The sequence below is a fragment of the Spermophilus citellus genome (genome assembly GCF_964194105.1).
Source record: "Spermophilus citellus genome assembly, chromosome: 3".
Classification (NCBI taxonomy): Eukaryota; Metazoa; Chordata; class Mammalia; order Rodentia; family Sciuridae; genus Spermophilus; species Spermophilus citellus.
Genome location: NC_138184.1, coordinates 14,618,712 through 14,645,035, shown reverse-complemented (window position 1 = coordinate 14,645,035; position 26,324 = coordinate 14,618,712). Strand labels below are relative to the sequence as shown.

The following is a 26,324-nucleotide window of genomic DNA, read 5'->3' as shown; positions in this document are numbered from 1 at the left end:
AGGACGCCTGCCTCGACCAGCCTCTCCTCTCTGTCCCCCACCTCTGCTGGACAGACTTTGAGAATCTGAACTGCTCCGCTTTGAGGAGTACTCAAAATTGCCCCTTCGCTTTTCTTTTCTTTTTTTAAAATTATTTTTTTAGTTTTATTTTTTTAATTATTTAAAACAATTTTTTTTTTTTTTAGTTGAGGTTGGACACAATACCTTTATTTTTTTATTTTTATGTGGTGCTGAGGCTCGAATCCAGCACTTTGCACATGCTAGGCCAGTGCTCTACTGCTGAGCCACAACCCCAGCCCCAGCCCCAGCCCCTTCTCTTTTCTAAGTTTTTTTTTTTTTCCCCTAAAAATCTATTTATCACACTTTAGGAAAGACCAGACCCTTGAAGAAGCTTGTGATACAAGCTTGTGATACAGAGTCCTTGGCCTGGTCCCACTCCTCCTCCTCCTCAGCCAGCTGGGGAAGCCTGCAGTGCCAGCGTTTTGGAGGGCCACATGACACTTGTGGTATATATGGGAGATGGCACAGTGAAGTGGCAGCCACCAGGGAGTGGTAGGGGATACTTAATTGGGGGTGGGTAATGAAGGGTGTATACTCTGAAGTCTTAGTCTGTGTTTGATTCCATTCTGGAATCAAATAAGAAAGCATATTGGGGTTGGGGTTGTGGTTCAGTGGTAGAGCGCTTGCCTCACATGTGTGGAATACTGGGTTCCATCCTCAGCACCATTAAATAAATAAAATAAAGGTATTGTGTCCTTCTACAACTAAAAAGTTTTTTTAAAACAGCATATTGTAGGGACTGGGGTTGTGGTTCAGTGGTACAGTGCTCACCTAGGGTGGGTGAGGCCCTGGGTTTGATCCTCAGCACCACATAAAAATAAATAAAAATAAAAATAAAGGCACTGTGTCAACTTAAAAAAAAAAAAACATATTGTACGTAATGCCAAAGAATTGTCTTGCAAGTTAAAGCTCCCCCTTTACTATAATACTATAAATTAAAACTTTATTGTATGCCTGTAATCTCGGCTATCTGGGAGGCTGAGGCAGGAGGATTGTAAATTCAAGCCCAGTCTAGACATCTTAGTGCAACCCTGTCGCAAGATAGAAAATAAGAAGGGCTGGGGATATAGTTCTGTGGTACAGTACCCCTGGGTTCAATTGCTAGTAACACACACACACACACACATACACACACACACAATTAATGCACAGACTAAACATAATTGAATACATGTTTTAAAAAAATGACCCAAATGTACAGATCTCAAAGTAAAATACTATAAAAATCCACAGACATAGTAGAGGAAATTGCCAAACAAAATGTAAGAGTTGAAGACCATAACAAGCAAAGAGTTACACATGAAAAAGCTTAATGGATACATTCCACTGCCACTTCCTGTAATTTGAACTTCACCTTAATGTACAGAGCCCCTGATTTTTCCCTAATGTCTAGAGGATGTATTGTGCATTTCCACCTCAACAAGATTGTTCTTATTTTTTGAGCCCTCCTGGTTTCCAGTCTAAAATCCATCCCCAATCCACTAGCACCTCTTATCTAACACTGAAAAAGAAGTAATTACTTTAAAACTGATCACACCCTTATGTTGAGCTTAAATGTGAACCACAGTGCTCACTTTGGCAGCACGTATACTAAAATTGGAAAGATACAGAGAAGATTGGCATGGCCCCCGCACAAGGATGACATGCAAATTCGTGAAGTGTTCCATATTTAAAAAAAAAAATGTGAACCACAGCTCCTTGATTTTTTCATAGCACCACCTCCTCTACATTCTCAAAGAATATTACATATGTCTCCACGACTTTCTACCCGAACACTGATTACACTTCATCTTCTCCACTGAAGTAGAAGACAAGTTTGGCATGAGCCCTGGAGCCAGGAACCTGGGGGTCTGAGGCCCTGTTCCACTATTCAGGCAAATTACTTTCCTGTGCTCCACTTTTTTCAACTGTTAAGTGGAGATGAGGATAACAATAACTAGTCCATCGGATTCTGGTGATGAATAAATGAGTTAATATGCAGGAAGCATTTAGAAGAATGCTGGCTAGGGATCATTCAGTAAGCAGCATCTGCTGTTAAATAATTATTGGATCTATGTCTTCATGGAATACCTCTTCTGTGGCTGATAAAGAAGAAATACTTAATGAAAGGAGGTAACTCTCAGATATTTGACCTGCACAACCCCGGGAACTGGCAGAGCGAGGCATCTTACTCATGTTCAGAAATAAAAAAAAAGAAGAGCTCAGAAGTTGGCTCTATTATGCACACTCAGGTGGAAGCCAGGGGTCAGGGCCTCGTCCTGCCCTGCTCAATGGAGTTTGCCTGAGCCATGGCCAGTGGGAGAGGCCCAGGTTGGCCACCACGGCCCAAACCACTCACCAAACCACTTACTAAGCACCAGCAGCAGCCCTGGCCATGCTTGAGTTCCTTTGTGCTATTTATGACATCACTGAAGAGGAACCTTGAAAAAGCTGACACAGTGACCACGGGACCTGAGGAGGCAACGGTCTGCCCCCACCTCAGGAATGAGTGTGTGCAAGACAAGGGAAGGGAGGGCAAGAAGAGCACCCCAAATGCTTCTGTTTGGAATTCCTTTTTTTTTTTTTTTAATACATTAAGTGAAATCTTTTTTTTTTTTTTAAGAGAGAGTGAGAGAGGAGAGAGAGTGAGAGAGAGAGAATTTTTAATATTTATTTATTTATTTTTTTAGTTCTTGGCGGACACAACATCTTTGTTGGTATGTGGTGTTTGGAATTCCTTTAATACTCACTGAAGGTTCCAAGGGAGAGAAACTAAAGGGAAAGTGCTTAGTGAAAAATCACAGAGTAAAGATAGGAAAAGTAGCCAAAGGTTCACAGACAGTAGTCACCTGTGGGACAAGACAGGGACGACTACCTGAGATTCTAATGACCACCATAGTTATGAATATTTTGGGGGGGGCAGTACTGGGGATTAAACCCAGTGGCACTCTTCCACTGAGCAACATCCCCAGTCACCCCCCTCCTTTTTTTGAGACCAGGTCTTGCTAAATTGCTGTGACTGGTGTCAAACTTGAGACCCTCCTGTCTAGCCACCGGAGTCACTGGGATTACAGGCATGTACCATCATACCCAGTTCCCAAGTTATGAATCTTGACAGAGGTTCCCGAGATACTTAAGTTATTGTTATTATTTTTACCAAACTTTCAATTTATTCTTTTGAGAATGTACTTCATGATGAAAAACTTTAAAAAAGAAATTTTGGAAAGAACATACTAATATTTGTTTTGTTTTTCTTCCTTGTGACATAGCAATTTGAGTCACAATTCACTGGTTGGGTGACAATAAACAGATTCCTATAGATTGCAAAAAGAGATCTCCTTACATCCAGTAAGCAGGTCTCCATGCATGCTGGTCATCAGCAGGAAAACAGGTTAGCAAGTCATGGCAAATAAAAACAGACCCAGAAAATGGTCAACATGTAAAATCCTGCATATAGTGCAAACTGCTTTGGTCACCTTCAAAGGATTGTTTCTGATGTTGAATACTGGTAAGTGTACAAAAACTGGTAAGCATACAAAAAACTCAGAAGACATGCAAAAATCATCACTCACATAATCATAACTCACATAAAGAATCATAACTCACAAAGATCAGGGAGGGAAGAGCAGGTCTCTCAAGCTGTGAGCAGGGATCTTGAGAAAGCAAAGGACCCAAGCCCCAGGGTTTACAAAGGCAATCTATGGTGAAAATTCACTCCCACTTCCCTAGGCAGAGGATTGGGTGGTTTCAGTCTCTGGCTAGCTCCAAAGGAGGGAGCCTCAGGTTTTTGGTCACATTACCCTGATGTGTGGCACAAAAGGAAGGAGCACTGAGGGTTAAAGAGTGTCAATGAATATCAAGAATGGGAAGAGGGGTAGGGCTGTGGGGCTGTGGGGATGGGAAGGATAGCAGAATGAGACAGACATTATTACCCTATATACATGTATGATTACGCTACTGATGTGACTCTACAGCCAGAGGAATGAGAAGTTGTGCTCCATTTGTGTACATTGTGTCAAAATGCATTCTACTGTCATGCAAACTAATTAAATTTTTAAAAATCATATTTAAAAAGTCAAGCTATGACACACATATTCCACAACACAAAAATTAGACATTATGAATAGCAAAAATCACACAAACATTGCTTATGAATGAAGATGAATAAACATTCAACAAAAGAAATTTCAAGGAACAGAATAATCCATCAAAACCAAGCGTTAATTATCCTAAGTATGAAACAATGATAAAACATTCAAAAGTGCTAAGCAACAAACTCTTAAGATCAAAACAAGAGATGCAGAGATGCAAGACAAGAAAGAATAAGAACAAGAAAGAACAAGAAAGAATAAGATACTGAGCCAGACATGGTATCACAGAACTGTAATATCAGTTACTGAGGAGGCTGAGGCAGAGGATGGCAAATTGAAGGCCAGCCTGGGTAACTTAGACCCTATCTCAGCATACAAAATTTTAAAAATGACTGGATTGTACATACACAAGGGCCATGGTTCAATTCCCAATATTGCAAACAAGACATTGAAATTAAAAAGAAACAAAAAAGGTCTTTGTTCACAAACAAGATTACTGTTTTCTTAAAAAAAAAATTCCAAAGACCCCTGTGTGGTGACCCACATCTGTAAACCTTGGGAGGGTGAGGCAGGAGGATCACAAATCCAAGGACAGTCTTGGCAGCTTAGCAAGACCCTGTCTCAAAAACGGCTCAGGGTGTAGCTCCGTGGTAAAGCACCTCTGGGTTCAATCCCTAGTCCCTCAAAAAAACAAACAAACAAAAACAAAAAACAAAGAACCAAAGAAAAACTTCATGGATTTAATAGGGGATCATAGCAAGGTAGTACAATAGGTAAATGTGTAAAAAATCATCATTTTTCTATATAGCAACTATAAAAAAATTCAATTTCAATTTTAAAAATACACTTATACAGCACAAGGAGAAAGATAAACTATTTCACATACATGAAAAACTGTATAAGAAAAATGCTCCCTGCCAGAGGCAATCAATACAGAACCATACAGAGTAGATGTCTATTGCTAGATGGGCAAGAAGAATAAATAAATTAGATCTAAGTGTTGGCAAGTCACACAATAAAATACGCATCCAAGAAGTCACAAGATAAATTCATAAACCTATTAAGATTTCCGACCATATTTGAATTTGTCCACCATCTACACACTAGTAAAATCTTTCCCATTCTGTTGGAAAATTTATCATGTATTAGCCCTTGGAGGTAAAACCAGGCACACGATCAGCACACCCCCCCACCCCCCGCATTCCCAAACATTTAGAAAATTCAGGGTAAGCAGGACCACCCTGAGGGGAAAGGAAGGACTGGGGACCCCGCGCTCCCAGCTCTTCCAAGCTCGAACCAAGACGCACACAGTCACCCCACAGTCACCCCACAGCTCGGGGAGGAGCCGAGCTGCGGGCTGAGCTGCCCGGAGAAGCTGGCCTTGCAGGACAGAACAGGACGCCTCGGTCCCCGATGCAGGCCCAGCACCACCCTGCGGACCCAAGGGCCTTCAGACTGGCCCCCACCCTGCAGAGCCAAGGCTCCGCCCACAGCCGCTCCCCGCGGGCTCCTAGCAGACCCCCTCCCAGTCTGGGGGTGCCCCACCTCCAACACTCACCACGTCTCCCATTGTCCCCGCAGTTAGTGGACGTCAAGGCAGCACAGCAGGGGACCTAGTCCCGAGGCTACAGAAACAGGATCGCGAAAGGGACAGGCGAGCAGCCGCATCCCCGCCCAGCTGCGCTCCTGATTGGACAGTGCATACATCACCCTTATGCCTCTGATTGGCTAGTGATCCAGGACCCGCCCCCTGAGGCCTGAGCGACAGCAAAAAAAAAAAAAAAAAAAAAAAAAAAAATCCAGGCCTGGACCTGACCTGTCCTTAGGGGAAACTGCATTTCAGCAGAATTTGATACTATTTTTTCAAAACTGACACTTTCTTCTCACTGTACCCAGTGGGCTCTTCCTGTTCCTTCCCCCTGAAAATGGCAAATTGAAGGGTGGCAAGTGTGACGTTTCAGAGCATAGCCCCATGAAGACAACCCCCCACGTGAGAGAAGGCTATCTGCCCACACCTGGGCACATGGAATAGAAGGAAGGGCCTTGTGTTACCAGAAGCCAGAAATTTGTGATTATGAAGTTGGCTGAATTGTCAGGCTTTTCTTGCACCTTTTTTTTTTCTCAATCTATTAATTTTCACCCAAGAAAAGAATAACATGCCAACAAGAAAATATAATTCTTTACTCATGGAGAAACTGGAGTTACATGGCAGCAATATTCTAAAAGAAATCAAGTTGGAAGAAAGCAAACATTTGAACTCCTTCAGACAGGCTGCCCGCCTCAACCAAGCTCACATGGAAAAACACACGTTGAGAAGGTTAAACATATTCCCAAGGTGGAGGCCCAAAGTGACTGCGGAGATAGAGCCCCAGAGCGGATCACTCCCTGGCACTGAGGAAGGGAAATACACAGATTTAAATCTGAGAACTCACCATGTCCTGCTGTCCTCTCCTCACAGTGTGAAAACTCTCCCGCCTTCAGACAGACACGCTCACCTGGAGTCCCGTTAACATTCTAAACTACAGAAACTGTCAACTTCACACACCCTTTCTCTAAGCCCGATACCCACACATTTCCTTCATGTATGCGTTATTGGTTGAATCCAGCAAATTTATGGAGGCTATAAAGAAAACATATCTAGGGGCTGGGGATATAGCTCAGTTGGTAGAGTGCTTGCCTCACATGCACAAGGTCCTGGGTTCAAGCCCCAGCACCACCAAAAAGAAAAAAAAGAAAAAAAAGAAACCCTGTCTAGAAAACAGCTCCAAGAAAACCAGAGTGACAACCCCAGAAGGGACAAAATCCCTGAAGACCATCTGCATGTGGATGTACTTTCCAGCTTCCATCATCTCCCCTCCTCAAGTTGTTCTCACCAGCTGGAGGATCCTACAGGGGAGGGTAAGTGCCCAGGAAGTCCCAGGGGAACTTCAGGACCCTTCCTTTGCAGGCCAAGACTGTCCTCAGCTTGGACTCGCCTGTTTCCCACTGCAGATTATCACCTGCTTCAAACCAAGCTTCCCCAAACCCCTGACATGCATAGCTCCTGTAGACACCTGTACCTTCCTCTTCACACCTCTGACCACTCTGTCATCCCTGGATACAGGAGAGCTTCCCAAACTGCACCATGAGAAGCTTAGTCACTGCTGATTCTCAGCACATGGAATATTTCTGTATCAAATAACCATGAAACACCCATTTGTTCGCCCCATTTGTTCGCCCCATGAGGACATAAAAGAGGACAAGATGCTGTGAGAACTTAGAATAAGGGAGTGTGAAACTGACAAGGTTCATGGAAGAGGAGGCATTCAAGCTTTGGGATTTTGAAGGACAAAGAGGAATGTCATCACGGACTGTGTGTCAGGGGATTGACGTGTTCTGTCTCATGACTTGAAACTGTCTCTCAAATGCAACCCAACCACCATGGACCTGTCCAGTCATTTTTAGAACAATGCCTACACATCCCACACAAAAGGACTAAACCAGTCCCTACTGAGTCTCCCTAAGGTTCCAGCTTTCCAATTTAACAACCCGTTTGAAATGGTCTTATAGGATATGTGGTGATATCTTGGGCCATTTGCTTTGCTGCTCTTCTCCACAACTTGACACACCACCTGCTCACTAATAGTGTACATCAAATATTGCACTATTGGGTCTTAGACTAGGGATTCCGATCCAAGGGATTCTGATCTAAAACCCTTTGAATCTTTGGGGTGAGAAGACTTGTGTTTTCTATGCTAATGAGATGACTGCTGGCTGGGGACTCCTGTGTGGCTTCAGGATTGGGAATGGTCTGGTAGCAGAAAGAATAAGGCAAGTTTAAAGGGTTGAGATTTTAAACAACTCTTTTCATTTGTACTTGACAACAGGGTTGGAATGCAGAGCTCCATCTTCCAGGGAGCAGGGTTGGAAGCCAGTTAACTACGAAGCCCAGTAAGCTAATCTATCCCGAGAACATACAGGAAACCTTCATGAAAACCCCTCAGCCATGGGTTATGCAGAGCATCTGGGCTGTGGACGCTGACCACACAGAGGGTGGGATATCAGAGGGCAGGACCACCAGATGGAAATGAAATGAAAGCTCCACACATGTCCTCTTCCCCCAAACCTTGCCCTATACACTTTTTGCATTTGGCGATTCCCGAGTTGTATTTTTATCATAAACAAGTAGTAGTAAGTAAAGTGTTCCCCTGAGTTCAGTGAGTCATTCTAGCAATTTATCTAATATGTAGGGAGGGGGAGATCATGGGAACTTGATATTTTAGTCCAGTTGGGTAGAGTACACCGCACACCCAACTGGTTGACTGGATGTGTGTTAGAATTCCGTGGGAATCCCAAATGGGAGTCAACTCACTCAAATATCCACAAATATGTTTACACAACAGAATATCACACTGCTCCTTTCTGCAGGTATGAAAACTACTCCTAACAACTCCCTGTTGTAGGAACAACTCGGATGACACGTATTTCTCACTCTTCTGGAGCCTGAGAAGGCCAAGATCTAGGTGATGGCTACTCTAGTTTCTAGTGAAGGCCATTTTCATGGCTTGCACGTGTAAAACTTTGTGCCGTACACTCCCGTGGCAGAGAAAATGATCTCCCTCTATACATCTTAGGATGCTCACCATACTCTGAGGGCCCATCTTAGAACTTCATATAACCCTTATTATGTCTGAAAGCCCTCAACTCCACGGTGACGTTGCCATGTAGAACTTCAAAGAACAAACTAAAAAGGGAAAAATTTGAAACAGAGAATGCGTGAATAGAAGCAAGTTCATAGAGGCATTACATATGCTAGAAGTTTGGACTAATAATTAATTAGGAGATGGTGAGCAAAGTCTGACAAAGGAGAGAGGTGCCATTTTAGAATGTTCAGAGAGAAGGGGTACTGTGTTTGCATAAAGGAAAAAAAATACCTATTGCTATGAACACTACATGGCAATCCATTCTAACTATGTAAATCCAAACCAGGAAGGTCATAGCAACGGACAGGAAACAGGCCGACCTGGTTAACAATGCAGTCTTCTCACTGGATGGTACAAGGCATTCACTATGTCACGACGGAACTCCCCTCCCGTTCCCATCCTTACAATCATGTTCACAAAAGGAGAAAAATGCTCATCCTGGAACTGCGGAGACTGACTGGTGCATCTTATGCATTAGGCATCTCTCCACAGTAGTGTGCCGTCCTCTAGGTAAGAATTCTGGTGATCACCACAGACAGAATGGTGTTCCCCCCCTCAGTGCAGCCCTAAGAGGACAACGTCTGACTACACAATGCAATCAGCACTCCCTCCAGGAACACCCAGTCCTGTTGGAAATTCTATGGAGAATGGTGATACCGATGAGCCACAGATCCAGTTATGGTGTAAGGGCAGATGTATCATGTGACAAAAGCTGTAGTCCTGGTGGTCTCTGGCAAAGAGCATCTCACATCAGCAGGATGAAGTTTTTGGAATGAGGAGTGAATGACAAATATGATCAAAAATAAGCCCTCTACCTGAGAAAAGCAAAACTGACATAAAGATAAAAACACCTTCCGTTGTAAACATATTGCTATGGTTTGGACCTGCAACTTTCCCCAAAGTCTCAGATGCTGAGGGGACTTGGTTGGAAGAAGTGGGTCAGGGGGGCAAGCCCTGGAAAATGTACCTTCTCTCTGTCCCCTTCCCTCACCCCTGCTCTGCATCCCAGCTGCCATGAGCTGAGCATCTTCCCTCTGCCGGCCCTTCCACCCTGTTCCTGCCTGGGAGCCAGCCATGCAGACCGAGTCCTCTGGAATCATGAACCAAGAGCTTCCTTCTCTAAGTCGTTCCTGTCAGGTATTTTGGTCACAGTCATGAAAAGCTGACTAATCTACACATGGATTCCATAATTATGATGGGCTGTTTGCTAGTATCTTCTCAGTAAATGCAAAAGACACTGCAGAGCTTTCTGAGTGCATTTCTCCCTGTTCTTTGGTTAATTCCAGTTCCCATCCTTACGATCATGTTAAGTTGCTCTCATTTAAAAATTTAATGTTCAGTAATTTTACATGAGAATACAACTAATTGAAAGGAAACAATGTATGTTTAAAACATTGATTCTGTTCCAATTTTATATTTCTGTGTACCCATCTTAAAATGCTGTAGTATTTCCTTCACTTACTATTTTAATTTCAGTTTGCCATTGCATTTCTACCAATATTAAATGCATAATTCAGTTGAAAAAAAATTATGTTTTCTGTAAGCTCCATGGTAACTATGAAACAAAAATCTGGAAGAGACAAACCAAAAACAATAAGCACAAATGAAAACAGTAACCCAGGCACGGTAGCCCATGCCTGTAATCCCAGCAGCTCGGAGGCTAAGGCAGGAGGAGCGCGAGTTCAAAGCCAGCCTCAGCAAAAGCAAGGCACTAAGCAACTCAGTGGGACCGAGATTCTCAAAAAATACAAAATAGGAAATAGGGCTGGGGGTGTGGCTCAGTGTTGAGTGCCCCTCAGTTCAATACCCAGTACCCTCCCCCACCAAAAAATGGAAATAGTACTGTGCCAATTCATTTAGACATTAAGTAAGATCACAAGAGGGGGAAAGGAGCTACTGCAAAATTACAAAACAAGCTGCATAATTACCTTGAATAAATGGATTAAATTCTACAATTTAGACGCAGAATGACTGAATAGATTAAAAAAAGGAGACCCAACTACATGATACCTGCAAGAAACCTGCTTCACCTGTCAGGATATACACAGACTGAATTGAAGTAAGGGGATGGAATATGAAACCTAAGAAAGCAGAAGTGGCCATACCGATAAATAAAAAGAGACCAGGAAGGTCACTGCATGTGACAAAGGGGTCAATTCCCCAAGAAGAAACAGCAATTCTAAACACATATGCATCCAGTATCAGAACATCCAACATAAAACAAGCACCAATAAGACAGAATTTCGTCCATCTCTAAAGGCAGAGAGAGACCCCCACACAGTAATAGCTACGACGGTCCCATCCCACTCTCAGCAGCAGACAGGAGGGTCCAGACAGAAAATGAACAAAGAGAAGCAGAGTCACCGACTCCAGAGATCAACGGAACTAACGACAGCGGACCCTTCCTTCCAACGGCTCTGAGTAGTCATTTGTTTCATCACCACCTGTAACATTCTCCAGAAAGATCGTGACAGGTGACAAAGTAAGTCCCAATGGAATATCAAAATCTGAAATCATACTGAGCATCTCTTCAGAGCACAATCAGGCTAGAAATCAATAACAAGGAAAGCTTTGGACACTATAAAATACACGGAAAATAACTTACTTTTGAATAACCAGTGGATCAAGAAAAAAAAATCAAGAAGGAATTTAAGTCAGATGTGGTGACAACTCCCTGTAATCTCAGCAAGCAGGAGGCTAAGGCAAGAGGATAGCAAGGTTGAGGCTGGCACGGGCAATTTAACGGGACCCGGTCTCAAAATAAAAATTGAAAGACTGGGAGGCAGCTCAGCAGCAGTCATAAAGTCTGTCATGTGACAGCTGTGGGTTTCATACTCAGTACAGCCCCCAAAATAAACATGTAAATAAATAAATAGAATTAAAAGGTGTTTTGAGACAAGTGGAAATGGAGACATGACACAGCAATATCTATAGCAAAAGTGTAGAATTGTGACATGCCAATAGTGAATGGTCTGAAACAGAAGAAAGCAATACCATATACAAGGAAAAAAATATGTAGGAATGAATTTAATAAAAAATGAATGATCTCTAAGATAGGAATTACAAAACATAGATGAAAGAAACTGAGGAAGACACAAAAAAGTGGGAAGACATCTTGTGTTCATAGACTGGAAGAATAAATATTGTTAACAATACCCATATTGCCCAAAGCAACTTACAAATTCAATGCAATCCCTAGCAAAATGACAACAGCGTTCTTCACAGAGCTATAAAGCAATCTTAAAATGGACAGAGAAACACACACACACACACACAAAAAAAAAAAAAAAAAAAAAAAACCCAGCCACGGCACTAGCACAAAAACAGACATAAATATCCATGGAAAAAACCAGAAAGCCAAGAAGTGAGCCCTCTTACCTATAGCCACCTGACTGTGACAAAGAGGCTAAGAACACAGAGTGAATAAAGGATAATCTTTTCTTTTTTTTTTTAAGGATAATCTTTTCAATAACTGGTCCTGGGAAAATTGGACAGCCATATGCAGAAGAATGAAATCAGACCCCGTCTTACTCCAGTCACAAAGATCATCCAAATTAGTTTTTTAAATGTAAGACCTGAAACTATGAAATTACTAGAAGAAAGCATATAGGAAATGCTTCAGAAGACTGGAATGGACCAGGATGTTTTTGGAAAGACCACAAACACACAGGAAACAAAAGCAAATACAGACAAATGGGATAACATAAAACTAAGAAGCTTTGTCCAGCAAGACACACAACAGAGTTCCAAGACAACCTACAGAATAGTGGGAAATATTTGTGACATACAAATCTGGCGAGGGGTTGGTAGGTGGGATATATAAGGGACTCTAAGACTTAATAATTAAAAAACAAATAACTCAATCCAAAAAATGGACAATAGATCTAAATTCACTTTCTCAAAAGATGAGATACAATAGCTAACAGATACATTATTATTTACCAGGGAAATGCTAATCCAAACCACAGTGATATATCAGTAAGAATGACTGATATAAAAAAGAATAAAGATAACAATAGTGAGAATGGGGAGGAAAAGGTCACTTTTGGTGAAAAGTTAATTAGTACAGCTATTATGGAAAACAATATGGAGATTACACCTAAACTAAAATATATAACTTCCTAAACTAAAATATATAACTTCGATCCTCTGCACCACATGAACCAGTAATTCCATTACTGGGTATATGTCCAAAGGAAATGAAATTAGAATATTGATGAAACATCTGTACCCCCATGTTCATCACGGCACCATTCACAATAACTGAGAAACAGAAACAATTTGTGTCTTTCAACTAATGAATGGATAAAGAAAACGTGGTAAATATATGTGGTAGAATACTATGCAACCATTAAAAAGAACGAAATCAGGGCTGAGAATGTAGCTCAGTGCTAGAGCATTTACCAAATCCTGAATTTGAATTCCAGTACCATAAAGAAGAGGAAGGGGAATACATATCCTGTCATTTGCAACAACATGGATGGGAACGGAGATTATGTTAAGTGAAAAAACTCAGGTGCAGATGGACAAATGTGACTTGATCTCACTCTCACATGGAATCTAAACAAGTTCACCTAGCAGGGGTTGACACTAGAATGATGATTACCCAAGGGTGGAGAGTGGGTTGTGGAGAAGTTGTTCAAGATAGAACAAGAAGCACTGAAGTACTTACTATTGCAGAGAAATAGATCACAATTATTCACTGCACCGTTCACAGTTAGAAGGATTTTGAAAGGTTTCACCACAAAGAAAGGAAACAAACATGTTTAACCTCACTTGAGCATCACACAATCTATATATGTAAGGACTATTATTTTTTCCCATTAATATGTACATTTGTGTTCTGTGCATCCATTAAAAATAAAAGCAGAGAGGCTGGGGTTGGGGCTCAGTGGTAGAGTGCTCGCCTTGCACGTTCGAGGCCCTGGGTTCCATCTTCAGAACCACATAAAAAAAATAAAGATATTGTGTCCATCTACAACTAAAAAAAAAAAAAAAAGCAGAAAGCAAAACATAACTTTTGAAAGCAAGGGAAAAAAATATGCCAAACTTTTTAGTTTAAGTATCAGAATATCAGACAGTAAAACTTGGTTATTGTGTGTGTGTGTGTGTGTGTGTGTGTGTGTGCACGCATGCGTGCACAGTTCTGGGGATTGAACCCAGGGCCTTATGCATGTGAGGAAAGCACTCTACCAACTGAGCTATATCCCCAGCCCAAAAACTTGGTTCTTGATAGGAAATTAAGGAATTATAAAAAGGTTTGACTCTCTTACTTGTGATTGACATCAATATTCTGGTCTAACTAAAAATGAAAAAATTTTATTTTGGAAGTCAAAGACTAAGCAGATTCTTTCTCTTCCTTTTCATTTTTCTAAATAATTCTAATCCATCTCCAAGAAAATGTATTTGGCAAAGTCAAATAAAATGAAATGTGAAATAAAGAAGCACATGCATATATTTCAGAAAAAAATGTTAAGTTATAATATTTCTTGTTCCTGTTCTTTGCTTTCTTTTGATCTGTTACTCTCCATGGCTCCAGTGAAAATTTCTTAGTTATCAAACTAAGGTCTGAGGCCAGCTCTGACCATCTGATTTTGCATGACCCTTGAGCTAAGGATGGTTTACATAGATAATATTTGTAATTAATTTGATGGTGGGGAATGATAAGTTTGAGCTCACAGTTAAGCAAATTGTGATTCCTATGAAAAAGAATTACCTTTTTTCTAATGAGTAAATATATTCCATAAATTAGTTCTCAATTATTATAATTGTATTTAAAACTTTTAGACTTTGTGAAAATAGGAAAAAAAAAAACACTTAGCAAACTCTTTCAAAAAACACATATAGAATGTTGTTGGAACATGGGGACTGGGGCTGTGGTTCAGTGGCAGAGTGCCCGCCTCGCACATGTGAGGCACTGGGTTCAATCCTCAGCACCACATAGTAATAAATAAACAAAACAGATTTTTTTTAAAAGGACCTACTGAGGTTATTTAAAAACAAACTATACATCAAAGTGAAAAATATAAAATCCATGTAAAAACTGTAAATTGTCCCCAAGAATGATGTGTGTGTGTGTGTGTGTGTGTGAGAGAGAGAGAGAGAGAGAGAGTGAAAGAGAGAGAGAAAGAGAAAGAGAGAACAAACATGAGTAAAAGGGTAAACCTATCAAAAGAAGCCGGTAGGAAAGTGCCGACTCACAAAAACCCATTTTTTAGTGTACCATTAACCACAAGTATTTTAAAAACTACATAGAAATCAAGCTTCCTGGCATATCCGAACTGTGCTTCAATTTGCCTGTGGATCCAACATGGCCAAAATGAAAGGAAAAATACTCATCACTTGATTTAATTGAAAAGGGCACTACCTGAGAATCTCAACACACTGTTGCCTAGTCAAAACTTGCAGAGGTATGTGACTATGAGCTTTATTTTCAAGAGTAAAAATCAGAAATACATAGTGCGGAAATCTCCTTTCAGAATGAGTCACTGATGAACCCGGTACATTTAGACTTCTAGCACATTTCCTCAGGTAGTATATTTGTCAGAGCATTTTAAACAATTTTAACTGGCATGCAGTTTTTCATATTAATGACATTTATAGGATCCCACTACATGAGGAAGATGTTCAAACTCTTTGTTACAACTGACAAATTCCTTCTATTTTCCATTCACAGCTTTTTGACCCAGTGTTGGACAAAAGGTTTCTGCACTCGTCTTCTATTCCAGGTTTCTCTCCGTGCTGTGTTCACTCCTAGGTGTACAATGAACCAAGATGATCTCAGGCATTCCCACAGGCTTTCCATCCATCCATCAAGGTCTTGTCTCTGCATTCTCACGTTTGCTAGAGTCTTCATGAGACAATGAGGTCTTCCCACATTCTTTATTCAGGGTCACTCTCCAGTTTGACTTCTTTCCTGTACGAGGATGTGACTGCACCGAGGGAAGGTTTTCACACATCCGTTGCCTACATGCCTGGGTTCTCTGATGTCTGAGAACATGACTGGATCGACCGAAGGCTTTTCCACAATACTTACTTACACAGGACTTCTTTCCACTGTGAGAGGGCTTCTCTCTACTGTGACTTCTTTCATGTATTTTACGGGAACTGAAATAACTAAAGGCTTTCCCACACTGCTTACATGCATAGGGTTTCTCCCGAGTGTGCGTTTCTTCATGTATTCGAATGTAACTGGAAGAACTAAAGGCTTTCCCACACTGCTTACATGCATAGGGTTTCTCCCGAGTGTGAGTTCTTTCATGACTGTGAAAGGTACTGGACTCGCTGAAGGCTCTCCCACATTGCTCACACACATAAGGCTTCTCTCCCGTGTGAGTTCTTTCGTGTATTTGAAGGGAAATGGAATGACTAAAAGTTCTCCCACATTGCTTACATACATAGGGGCTCTCTCCAGTGTGCGTTTTTTCATGTTTATGAATGTAACTGGAAGAACTAAAGGCCTTTCCACACTGCTTACACACGTAAGCTTTCCTTTCAATGTGAGTTTTTTCGTGTCTTCTGAAGGAGCAGGGATCATAAAAGACTTTCTCACACTGCTTCCATACATAGAGTTTGACCCTGCTGTGTGATCTTTCATGTCTTTTAAAGGAATATGAAGAATGAAAGCCTTTTCCAGGGGCTGGGGATGTGGCTCAAGCGGCAGCGCGCTTGCCTGGCATGCGTGCGGCCCGGGTTCGATCCTCAGCACCACATACCAACAAAGATGTTGTGTCCCCCGAGAACTAGAGAATAATAAATATTAAAAAATTCTCTCTCTCTCTCTCTCTCTCACTAAAAAAAAAAAAAAAAAAAAAAAAAAAAAAAAAAAAAAAAAAATTCTCTCTCTCTCTCTCCTCTCTCACTCTTTCTTAAAAAAAAAAAAAAAAAGAAAGAAAGCCTTTTCCACACTGCTTACATGTACAGGGTTTGTCTGTGTTGTGTATTCTTTCATGCCTTTGGAGGGAACTGGGAAAAGTGAAGGCTCTCCCACATTGTTTACAGACATAGGCCTTCTCTCCAGAGTGAATTTTTTCATGTTTTTCAATGTGGCTGGAAGAACTAAAGGCTTTTCCACATGGTTCCTCTACAGGGTGAGTTCTTTCATGTAGTGGAAGGGAACTGGGACGACTGAAGACTTGCCCAAGTTGCTTACATTCATGGTGCTTCTTCCCAGTGTGAATCCTTTCCCTCTTCTGAAAGCACTGGGGATAGCTGGAGGCTTCTGGATATTCCTTATCTTTATTTATTTATTTTTTTTTTAAAAGAGAGAGTGAGAGAGGAGAGAGAGGAGAGAGAGAGAGAATTTTTAATATTTATTTCTTAGTTCTCGGCGGACACAACATCTTTGTTGGTATGTGGTGCTGAGGATGGAACCCGGGCCGCACGCATGCCAGGCGAGCGCGCTACTGCTTGAACCACATCCCCAGCCCCTATTCCTTATCTTTATATGAATTCTCTCTGTGTTCCTGACAAGCACGTGCTTTGTATCCAGTGTGAGCTGGCAGGGGCACATTTAGGGGGGAATCACACAAGACCACTTCTCCACACACAGAGCTTTCACTTGGTTTGACTCTCGGAGGTGTTTTCTTGTTCACAACAGAATGGAGAATCGGGCTGAAGTGGTCACCACACCAACTGTCATCTTTATAGAGTCTCTGTACTACTTGCCCACTACAAAAAAATGAGAAGCACATCACTAAGAGTTTATTAATAATATCCTGGAAGTTTTATGTTCTGTAACAATTGTTGACCATGAATGGACTGAAAACACTATAGGATGGCTTGAGTACAGCAGTTATCAAAACGGTGATATGGACATTTGGTTCCTTACTAATGCTTCAAAGTATTTTGCTAACACTGAATATCTATAGCACATTTAAATACAGTTGAGTATTCCTTATGCAAAACGCTTGGGACCGAATGTGTTTTGGATTTTGTAGTATTTGCATATGCATAATAAGATATCAAGATGGGTCCCAATCTAAATCTAAAATTCATTTTTATTTCATTAACATTTTATACCCAAAACCTGAAGGTAATTTCATAAAAACATTTTTAATAATTCGTGTATGGAACACAGCCTGTGTATTAAAAACTGGGAGAGTACCACTGTGGTCTCATGTCAGTGATACAGATGTGGCCTCTATTGGGACATTTTGGATCTCAGAATTTCCAATAATGGATGCTCAATCTGTACGCATTTTTGGAGAAAAATGAGATTAAATCAATTTGAAACTGAGCACATTTGTACCATCTGCTTGTTTTAAAATTTTATGTTACTCTAAGATGCATGATGTACTTTGCTTTCTCTTGTGAGTGCAAATTACCTTATATTTCTCCTGGAATTTTTGTAGCAATCATTAGTGGCTTGAGTTTCCCACTGTTTTTCTAAAATACAGACCAAAACAGGCCATTATGACTAATTACAATATTGTAGAAAAAAAAAAAAGAATAGATTCTTGCTAGATTCATGGTATAATGTGAGCAGGCTGGTATATCCACCAGAATGTTCCCTTTCCACACTCCCAAATCATGGAACAGTATTGACAAGCAAGTAACAATTGCTATCTGACTGGCTACGAGAGGGAATGTCACGCTTACCTATCGAGGTCAGGTTCCTGTAGTTTTCCTGCATCACATCTCTGTAGAGTTTTTTCTTGGGAGGGATCCAGTAAAGCCCATTCCTCCAGGGTGAAAGTGACAGCCGCATCCTCAAATGTCACTGACTCCTAAAACATCCCACATATATTTCCAGGAGGAAGGGTAAGACTCATGGCACTAGAGATCTAGACTCATTTCATAAGAATTTCACATGATATTATGTTCTCTCAATATGCCACCACTCGATTGACATACTCGGGCACTTCCATCATCCCCAGATCCTCTCACACAGTAATTACGATGTCGCACTGGAACTAGCAGGTAAAGCAGCAGCAGAACAGAACACCTGTTGTGCTACTGGGTCACTCCAATTGCTCTTTGTAGAGGTCAGCCCCTTTCACAACAAAGTACTGCTATTTAGTGTGCATGAGACTTAACAGCAACCGTCCTGAGACTGCCTATTCTTGGAGATACTTAAGAACAAACTTTGACCTTTGCTGGTATTTGGGAAATACTATCGGGATGGACCTCACCATCCTAATTTCAAAGAAGGTCTTGGTGTTCCAAACCAGTTGATGCCAAAAATATATAACCTGTTTAACTCCAGTTGTCCCTCTGAATGTTTGAAATGTAATAATATGTTCATCAAAAGCAGCCTACCTCATCTTCCCCTTAGTATACTGTGGATGATCAATCTAGAGATGGTCTATAGGTAATACTTATTGTCTGTTGTTACAAATTCAACGCATTTTTTTGTGACTGCACCAAAAGAACATTTGGTAACTTGTATATATGGTTTATTATAGATCAACTGGAATTAAATACTGAACAGGACTCATGAAGGACGATTCAGGATACCAACAGAAAAACATTATAGTGTTTATTGGAGAATATCAAAGGATAGTAAAACAAGTGAAAGGATGGTGTTTAGTCAACTTTTTCGCCTCCATGACCAAAAGACCTGACAAAAATGATTTCCAGAGGAGGAAAAGTTTATTTGGGGTTCATGGTTTCCGAGGTCTGTCTGAGATGGCCAGCTCCACTGTTCTGTGCCTGAGTGAGCAGACATCATGCTACAAGGTGTGGCAGAGATAAGCAGCTCAGGACATGGCAAAAAGGAAGCAGAGCGGGCTCTGCTCGCCAGGGACACTGTGTGCACTAAAGGCATGCCCCCTTTGTGACCTCCCTCCTCCAGCACACCCTGTCTGCCTAGATCACCACCCAGCTCATCCATCCAGTGGGTCAGCGCCCTGATTAGGTTAAGGCTCTCATAAACCGATCATTTCACCTCTAAACTTTCTTGAGTTGTCTCACATGTGAGGTTTTTTTTGGGGGCCCTTCATATCTAAACCATGGGGGGTGGGGGGTGGGGGGGTTACAGATAATAAAACTCTGACGAGCATAACACAAATGGTAGTTTACATTTTTGCTGGTCTCAACATCAGAATTTATGAAGGTATGGGGATGGGGATGTGGCTCAAGCGGTAGCGCACTCGCCTGTAATGCGTGAGGCCTGGGTTCGATCCTCAGCACCACATACAAACAAAGATGTTGTGTCGCTGAAAACTAAAATAAATAAGTAAATAAAAAATTTTAAAAAAAGAATTTATGAAGGTCATTAGAGCCTCAGAGAGGGTCGTTATCTGGCCAGGGAAGGCCAGGATTTATGAGGCGTCCCTAAAGTTTCAGAGAGGGCTGCTATCTGGTCAGAGAGCCAGGCATGGGTGAGTTCAAGGCACGGGCAGGCATTCCAAGCAGGTTCAGAATTTGCAGTAATTTACAGTATTTAAATTTAAAGCCGAAATTATCTTTTCATGGCTTTGTGGCGAGATGGTTCCCAATTTTAAGAGAAAATCAGGCTGGGTCTATCAAATTTATTATATCATTGCACTCCAGGAAGTCACTAAGGAATTCAATTTTACGTGATCTCATCACAAAAAGATGATAGGTATGAGATAGTGTATATATTCACCATGCAATGTATATGTATTTCCAAAAAGCATTTTTGTATGACAAATATATTTACTTTTATATGTCAATAAAATGTGAATTAAAATAAGACAAAGACACAAGTAGATTTAGCTGAACCTCAAGGGAAATAATAAGGGATTAATTAAATAAAGCAGTTGGTTCTTCAAGAACACATAAATTCCTTACAAGGTATTCTCCTAAACACAGCAACAAACCACATGGGCAAAAACAGAGAACTGAAAGGAAGATCACAGAACCAAAATTACATCTGTAGACTTCAAAACACCTCCATCAATAATTGACAGATCAAGAAAGCAAAAATGTAGCCATGCATGAAGGTACATGTCTGTAATCCCAGCAACTTGGGAGACTGAGGCAGGAGGATTACAGCAATTTAGGGAGACCTTGTCTCAAAAAAAATTAAAAGGGCTGGGGATGTAGCTCAGTGGTAAAGCAGTTCTGTATTCAATCCCTGGTACCAAAAATAAATAAATAAAATAAAAATAAAAAGTTTAGTAATGACACAGTTGAAATCAACAGCATCATCCATCAAGTGGAGACATTTGAGATTGCAACATACTTCATTCAACAACTACAGAGTACACATCTTCTCAAGATAAAGACCATGTTTTGTACTACAAAACACACCTTAACCAATCATATAGGTTATGTCCTTGCATCACAATAGATTTCAAGTAGAACTTGATGACAGAAACACAGATGGAAAACTTGGGGGCCAGGTGAAGTGGCACACGCCTGTAATGTCAGAGGCTTGGAAGACTGAGACAGGAAAAATCACAAGATCAAGGCCAGCCTCAGCAACTTACTGAGGCCCTAAGCAACTCAGTGAGACCCTGTGTCTAAATAAAATTTTAAAAAGGCTTGGGATGTGACGCAGTGGTTAAGCACCCCAGGATTCAACCATCCCTGGTACCAAAACAAAACAAAATAAAACCTGAGAGGAATTAGAGATGAAATTTCTCACACACACACACACACACACACGCACGCACGCGAGTGTGTGTGTGTGTGTGTGTGTCTGTGTGTGTGAGATGACTGGGATCTGACCCAGGACCAAGCTCATGTTGGGCTAGTGTTCTGCGGCTGAGCCATGTCCCATCCTCAAATCACTAATGTGTCCTTTTAACTAACATGTGTCCATGGGAAGTCTCAACAAAATTTAAGTATTTCATCTAAAATGAAAATTAACAAACTTTGTAAATATAGAAAACCCCAAAGAATTAGAGGGGGGAAAAAAAGGAAAGAAAAGAAGAGTATTTCCTGGAATTAAAAAGGGCTTACAGCAAGTTTGTATGATAGTAGATTAATATAGAAAACTCACCATTTGGCTATAGATCAACTATAAACAACTGGATTGGAAGATAAAATCGCAATGCCATTATACTGGGGGAGGAGGCAGAGAAGGCCATCTACAAGTAATTCAATGCCAAAGTTAATGAGCAGGAAGCAAAATACAATCATACGTGATGCATCCACATAAGCATTCCAAGCATTGGCAGAGCACACAAATCCATGAAAGGTCAAATGATAAATTCATGTACTAACACAATCTCCAACTAAATTTGAACTTATCCAGTCTACAAATCAACAGTTTTTATCCCATTCTGCAAAAAATAACTGATGATGCATTAGTATTTGGGGACAAAATAAAAATAACATTATTATCAACGTCAAAAATAAATAAATAGATAAATCTGAAACAACCCAAGGCCCACAGAAGAGCAGAGGAATAACTGAGTGAACTGGCTGAATGTCCACCTTACCAACCCTGTGTGCAAACCATGAAGGCAAAGCTACCCCCCCACCACATGCATAAAGTAATAGTATGCTAGTGGCAAGATTAACTCATTCATAAACAAAAGAGGCAAACCAAGCAAAACTCTGCCTAATGATAAGAGATGGTAAAGCTATAAGGAACGATCAAAAAATCCATCCTTGGGGCTGGGGATGTGGCTCAAGCGGTAGCGCTCGCCTGGCATGCGTGCGGCCCAGTTCGATCCTCAGCACCACATACAAACAAAGATGTTGTGTCCACCGAAAACTAAAAAATAAATATTAAAAATTCTTTCTCTCCTCCCTCTCTCTCTCTTTAAAAAAAAAAAAAAATCCCCTTAAAAAAAAATCCATCCTTGGAGTTGGGGATGTGGCTCAAGTGGTAGCGCGCTCACCTAGCATGCGAGAGGCACTGGGTTCAATTCTCAACACCACATTAAAAATAAATAAATAAATTAAATAAAGAAATTAAATAAAGATATTGTGTCCAACTAAAAAAAAAAAAAAAACCATCCTACAGTTACCTCTAGTGCACGGCTTGCTGAGATCAGGGAGACATATCCGGAGCGATCATGGCCTATTTATTCCCTTGCATGCTGATTCAATGATCTTTATGATCTTATTTGAACTTAATATAAACACATAATTTATTTCAAGACTTCTTGCTTCTTCAGACCTCATCATTCCACCCATTCAGTTTCCAACCCGGAAAATCACCACCTTCCATTCGAATCATGAAATAAAATTCTGAAATGCTTAAGTCATTTTACATTATGACTTAAATACTTAAGTCATTCTGGTATTTTACAGAAACAACACTCCATACAGGAAACAAAAGGGAAGCCACTCAAGGAAGCAGTGTGCCCTGGCCCCACTCTTGCTGTGCTCAGGCAGCCCCGCGCGGCTCCCTCCCGCTGAAAGTTCAGACCTGTGTGTCTTTTGCTGACAGTTCTTCTGACACCAAGTGTGGTGTTTACGGATCACCAAACAATTCTGCAACACCAACTGGGTGTCCCACAAATTAATTCTGACACCATTATCTCCACCGCAGATAAAAGGACAAAGTACGAGTTTGCGGTCCAGTCCGCTGTGTTTGTGGTGCGCATGCGTGTGAATAAACTGGTACCCAGAATCACCTCATTAGCATAAACTGAGACACTGTCTGGAAGTTTCTTATGATAAACAACCAAAGACACAAATTGCTCAGAAAATTTCAAGGGTTTTACAATCTCTATGCCTGACACTTTGGACAAAGACTAAATTTTATTATACTACACATCCTTTTTCTCAGACTTCTTCTCACAGACCTTCTCAAATGACATATTAAATTCTGACCAGACCAAGTCTGTGTGTGCAGAAGCAAAAGGCTGAAGAGGTTGCTTCTACACAAGCAATATAATTCTGGTAAATAAAGGTTTTTGACTTGGACCCCAACAACTTCTATTTTGGACAAGCAGCCTAGTTCACACTAACACTCTTCCCATTACACTTAGAGGACGCCCCCCACCCTTAACCACAGACAAGGGCAGACAGACACTTTCCAAATTCCCACTTTTTGCTTTAAAAATGATTGAACTGATCAGCAGAAACAAAACACTTATTAAGTAAACTTCCATTATCTTTCTCTTCTTCCTCCAGGTGTGTGATCCTTGACCCACCCTCAGGAAGCCTCATCCAGTACACCAACCTTCCTCTATTATCACCCTTAAAAAAGACCCAGGCGTGGTGATGCACGCCTGTAATCCCAGCAGCTCAAGAGGCTGAGACAGGAGGATCGTGAGTTCAAAGCCAGCCTCAGCAAAAGCGAGGTGCTAAGCAACTCAGTGAGACCCTGTCTCTAAATAAAATACAAAACAGGGTTGGGGATGTGGCTCAGTGGTCGAGTGCCCCTGAGTTCAATTATGGGTACCCCAAAACAAAACAAAACAAAAACAAAAACAGGCAGACCTAAGGGTGATGCTCTCTGGCCTAGGAGCTGATGTTGCCACCCTCCTGCCCACCTAATTTCTATTCTTTTTGCTCCTCCCTAGAAAGAAAATCCTCTTTCTGCCTAACCTTTGATGTGCTTCCAGACCTTAGAGTGGGATTTCACCAATGCAATACTCCTTTCAAATAAAGTCACACCCTTCCTTAATAAGCATTTCGGTTTTTAAAACAATGTCAAGGAACAGTCTGAGAGCCCGTCGTGGTGTGCATGCCTGTAATCCCAGCAGCTCGGGAGGCTGAGGCAGGAGGATCCAGAGTTCAAAGCCAGTCTCACCAACTCAGCAAGACCCTGTCTCTAAATAAAACATTAGAAAAGGCTGGGGATGTGGCCCAGTGGTTACGCCCCCCTGGGTTCAATCCCAGGGGAGAGGAGGGGAGAGGAGGGGAGGGGTGAGGGAGTCGGAGTAATAGCGACATCTCCCCTTCCACTCCAAGGCCGACCCCGTGCACCCGACCCCGCTTCCGCGGCCCTGCAATGTGGGGGATACCGAGAGGCCGGGTTTACTGCCCCCTGAGAAGTGTTCGCTTCAGGGGACAGACAGTTCGCGGAATTGACACGATGCTGCCCTTGAACCTGGAAGATGCCCAGGAAAACCCGGCCCCACTTGGGGAGTGGGGAGTGACCCCCCACACCCCGCTCCTCTCGCGCAGACCCCCGTGGCCCTCCCGCCGTCGCCGCACAGCGCGGGGCACTCGGGGCCGTGGGGACACGCCGCCTCGCAGGGCCGGGTCAGTACGTCCCCGCCGCTGGCCCACAGCCCGAGGGCCCGAGAGACCAGGCCGGGCGGCGCCTGCCGCAGACTCTGCGGCAGATCAGATGGCGAGCCGCTGGGAGCCGGTCCCGCCGCCCTGACCGTGCACGCCCGGCAGGACACACTCACCATCTCTCCGCCTCCGGTGTGTCCCGGTGTCCTCCGTGGGCTACTGCAGTCGGTGGAGACCACTGAGCGATCAGGGCCGAGCTGCTGCGCGGACCAAATATGGCAGCTTCAGAAAGCGAGATCCAGGGGGTCTGGAGCGTCCACCTCCCAAGACCAGCGCTCTTCATTGGACAGTCTGCGCAGCCTGGAACTGCATCCTGACTGATTACGGAGGCAGGGGCTGCACCCTGTGGCCTGAGTGACAGGGGAGGCGATCCCCTACTTGGCTGGGTGGAGCCTAAATGACAGATTCCAGCTCAGCTCTTCCTAACCTGGGCGGCCCCCACCCCGAGCTTGGAAATGGCCTGGACAGGAAATAATTATAAATTATTCATATATTTATATATTCTGCTTAAATAAGCAGAACTTGCTCCTGGCTTTCAAGAGTGGACATCTGTACTCAACGGGCTCTTCTTGAATCTTCCTCTGAAAATGGGGCCACAGATCTGCTCAAGAAATTCTGGACTCAGTGTCCCAGGGAAACAACCTATGATCTCAGAGAAGCAGGGGTACCCAGGGCAGTCCTGACCCCCTGGAAGTGGATGGAGAGCCTGATGTCATTTCTTGGAATAAGGCAAATGGCCAAGGCTTTCTTCCACCATTTCTCAGCCTATCCATTTTCAGCTGAGAAAATAAAAACACATCAAAAGGAGAATACAGGTAATCAATGCATGGAGAAAATGGAGCTATAAGCTATATGGCAGCAATATTCTACAAAGAATCAAGAAGAAAGAAAAGCAACTCTGTGTACAAACAGCCTGCTTAAACATGGTCACCAGGAAGACCCCCATTCACAAGATTGAACTTATTCCCCGGCTGGAGGGCCAGGCTGAGTGCTGAAGGTAGCCCTGAAAGGAAAGTGACCACAACACTCAGAGCAACCAAGAGATCTTTATTGCAGCAGTGGAAAAGAGGAGAAAAGAGAGAGAGAGAGAGAGAGAGAGAGAGAGGCGCCTGGTAAAAGGGAGTTTTTATAGCCCAAATCTAACGGGGGTCTCTGGATCTGGCCCTTGTTGGCACGAGGGGAGTTGAGTGTTCAGCCTTGACGCAAACAGGTGATAAAGGACCAGAGAGAGTGCCGCAGTCTTGGCTGGGCACAGAATCACGAGCCACTCAAGCAGGAACAAAACTTTATTTTGAAAAAGCCGCTGCGGGCAGGCAAGCCAAACCCGGTCCTCCCACGCGGGCGTCTCCCGGAACCGCGCGCCTCCCGGAACCAGGGGCCCCGGACCTCCCCCGGA

General features: G+C 42.3%; 1 protein-coding gene across 5 annotated transcripts in view; it reads right to left on the bottom strand.

Moving 5' to 3' along the window:
- Positions 1–26,096, bottom strand: part of LOC308643534 (zinc finger protein 441-like) — a 42,280-nt gene extending 16,184 nt beyond the window's left edge. The window contains exons 1-6 of one of the 5 annotated variants that reach the window (XM_081283353.1): positions 25,045–26,096; positions 18,413–18,540; positions 18,139–18,199; positions 17,259–17,482; positions 16,710–17,054; positions 15,224–16,439 (exon numbers count right to left, since the gene is read on the bottom strand). In XM_081283353.1, the coding sequence (XP_081139479.1) occupies positions 15,625–16,439; positions 16,710–17,054; positions 17,259–17,482; positions 18,139–18,199; positions 18,413–18,521 (1,554 nt within the window). In that variant the 5' untranslated portion in view covers positions 18,522–18,540; positions 25,045–26,096 and the 3' untranslated portion in view covers positions 15,224–15,624. Of the gene's footprint in view, positions 1–15,223; positions 16,440–16,709; positions 17,055–17,258; positions 17,483–18,138; positions 18,200–18,412; positions 18,541–25,044 lie in introns of those variants that run through there. The other 4 variants (XM_081283359.1, XM_081283355.1, XM_081283354.1 and 1 more) reach the window with 4 other exon arrangements.
- Between the last annotated feature and the right edge of the window lie 228 nt (positions 26,097–26,324).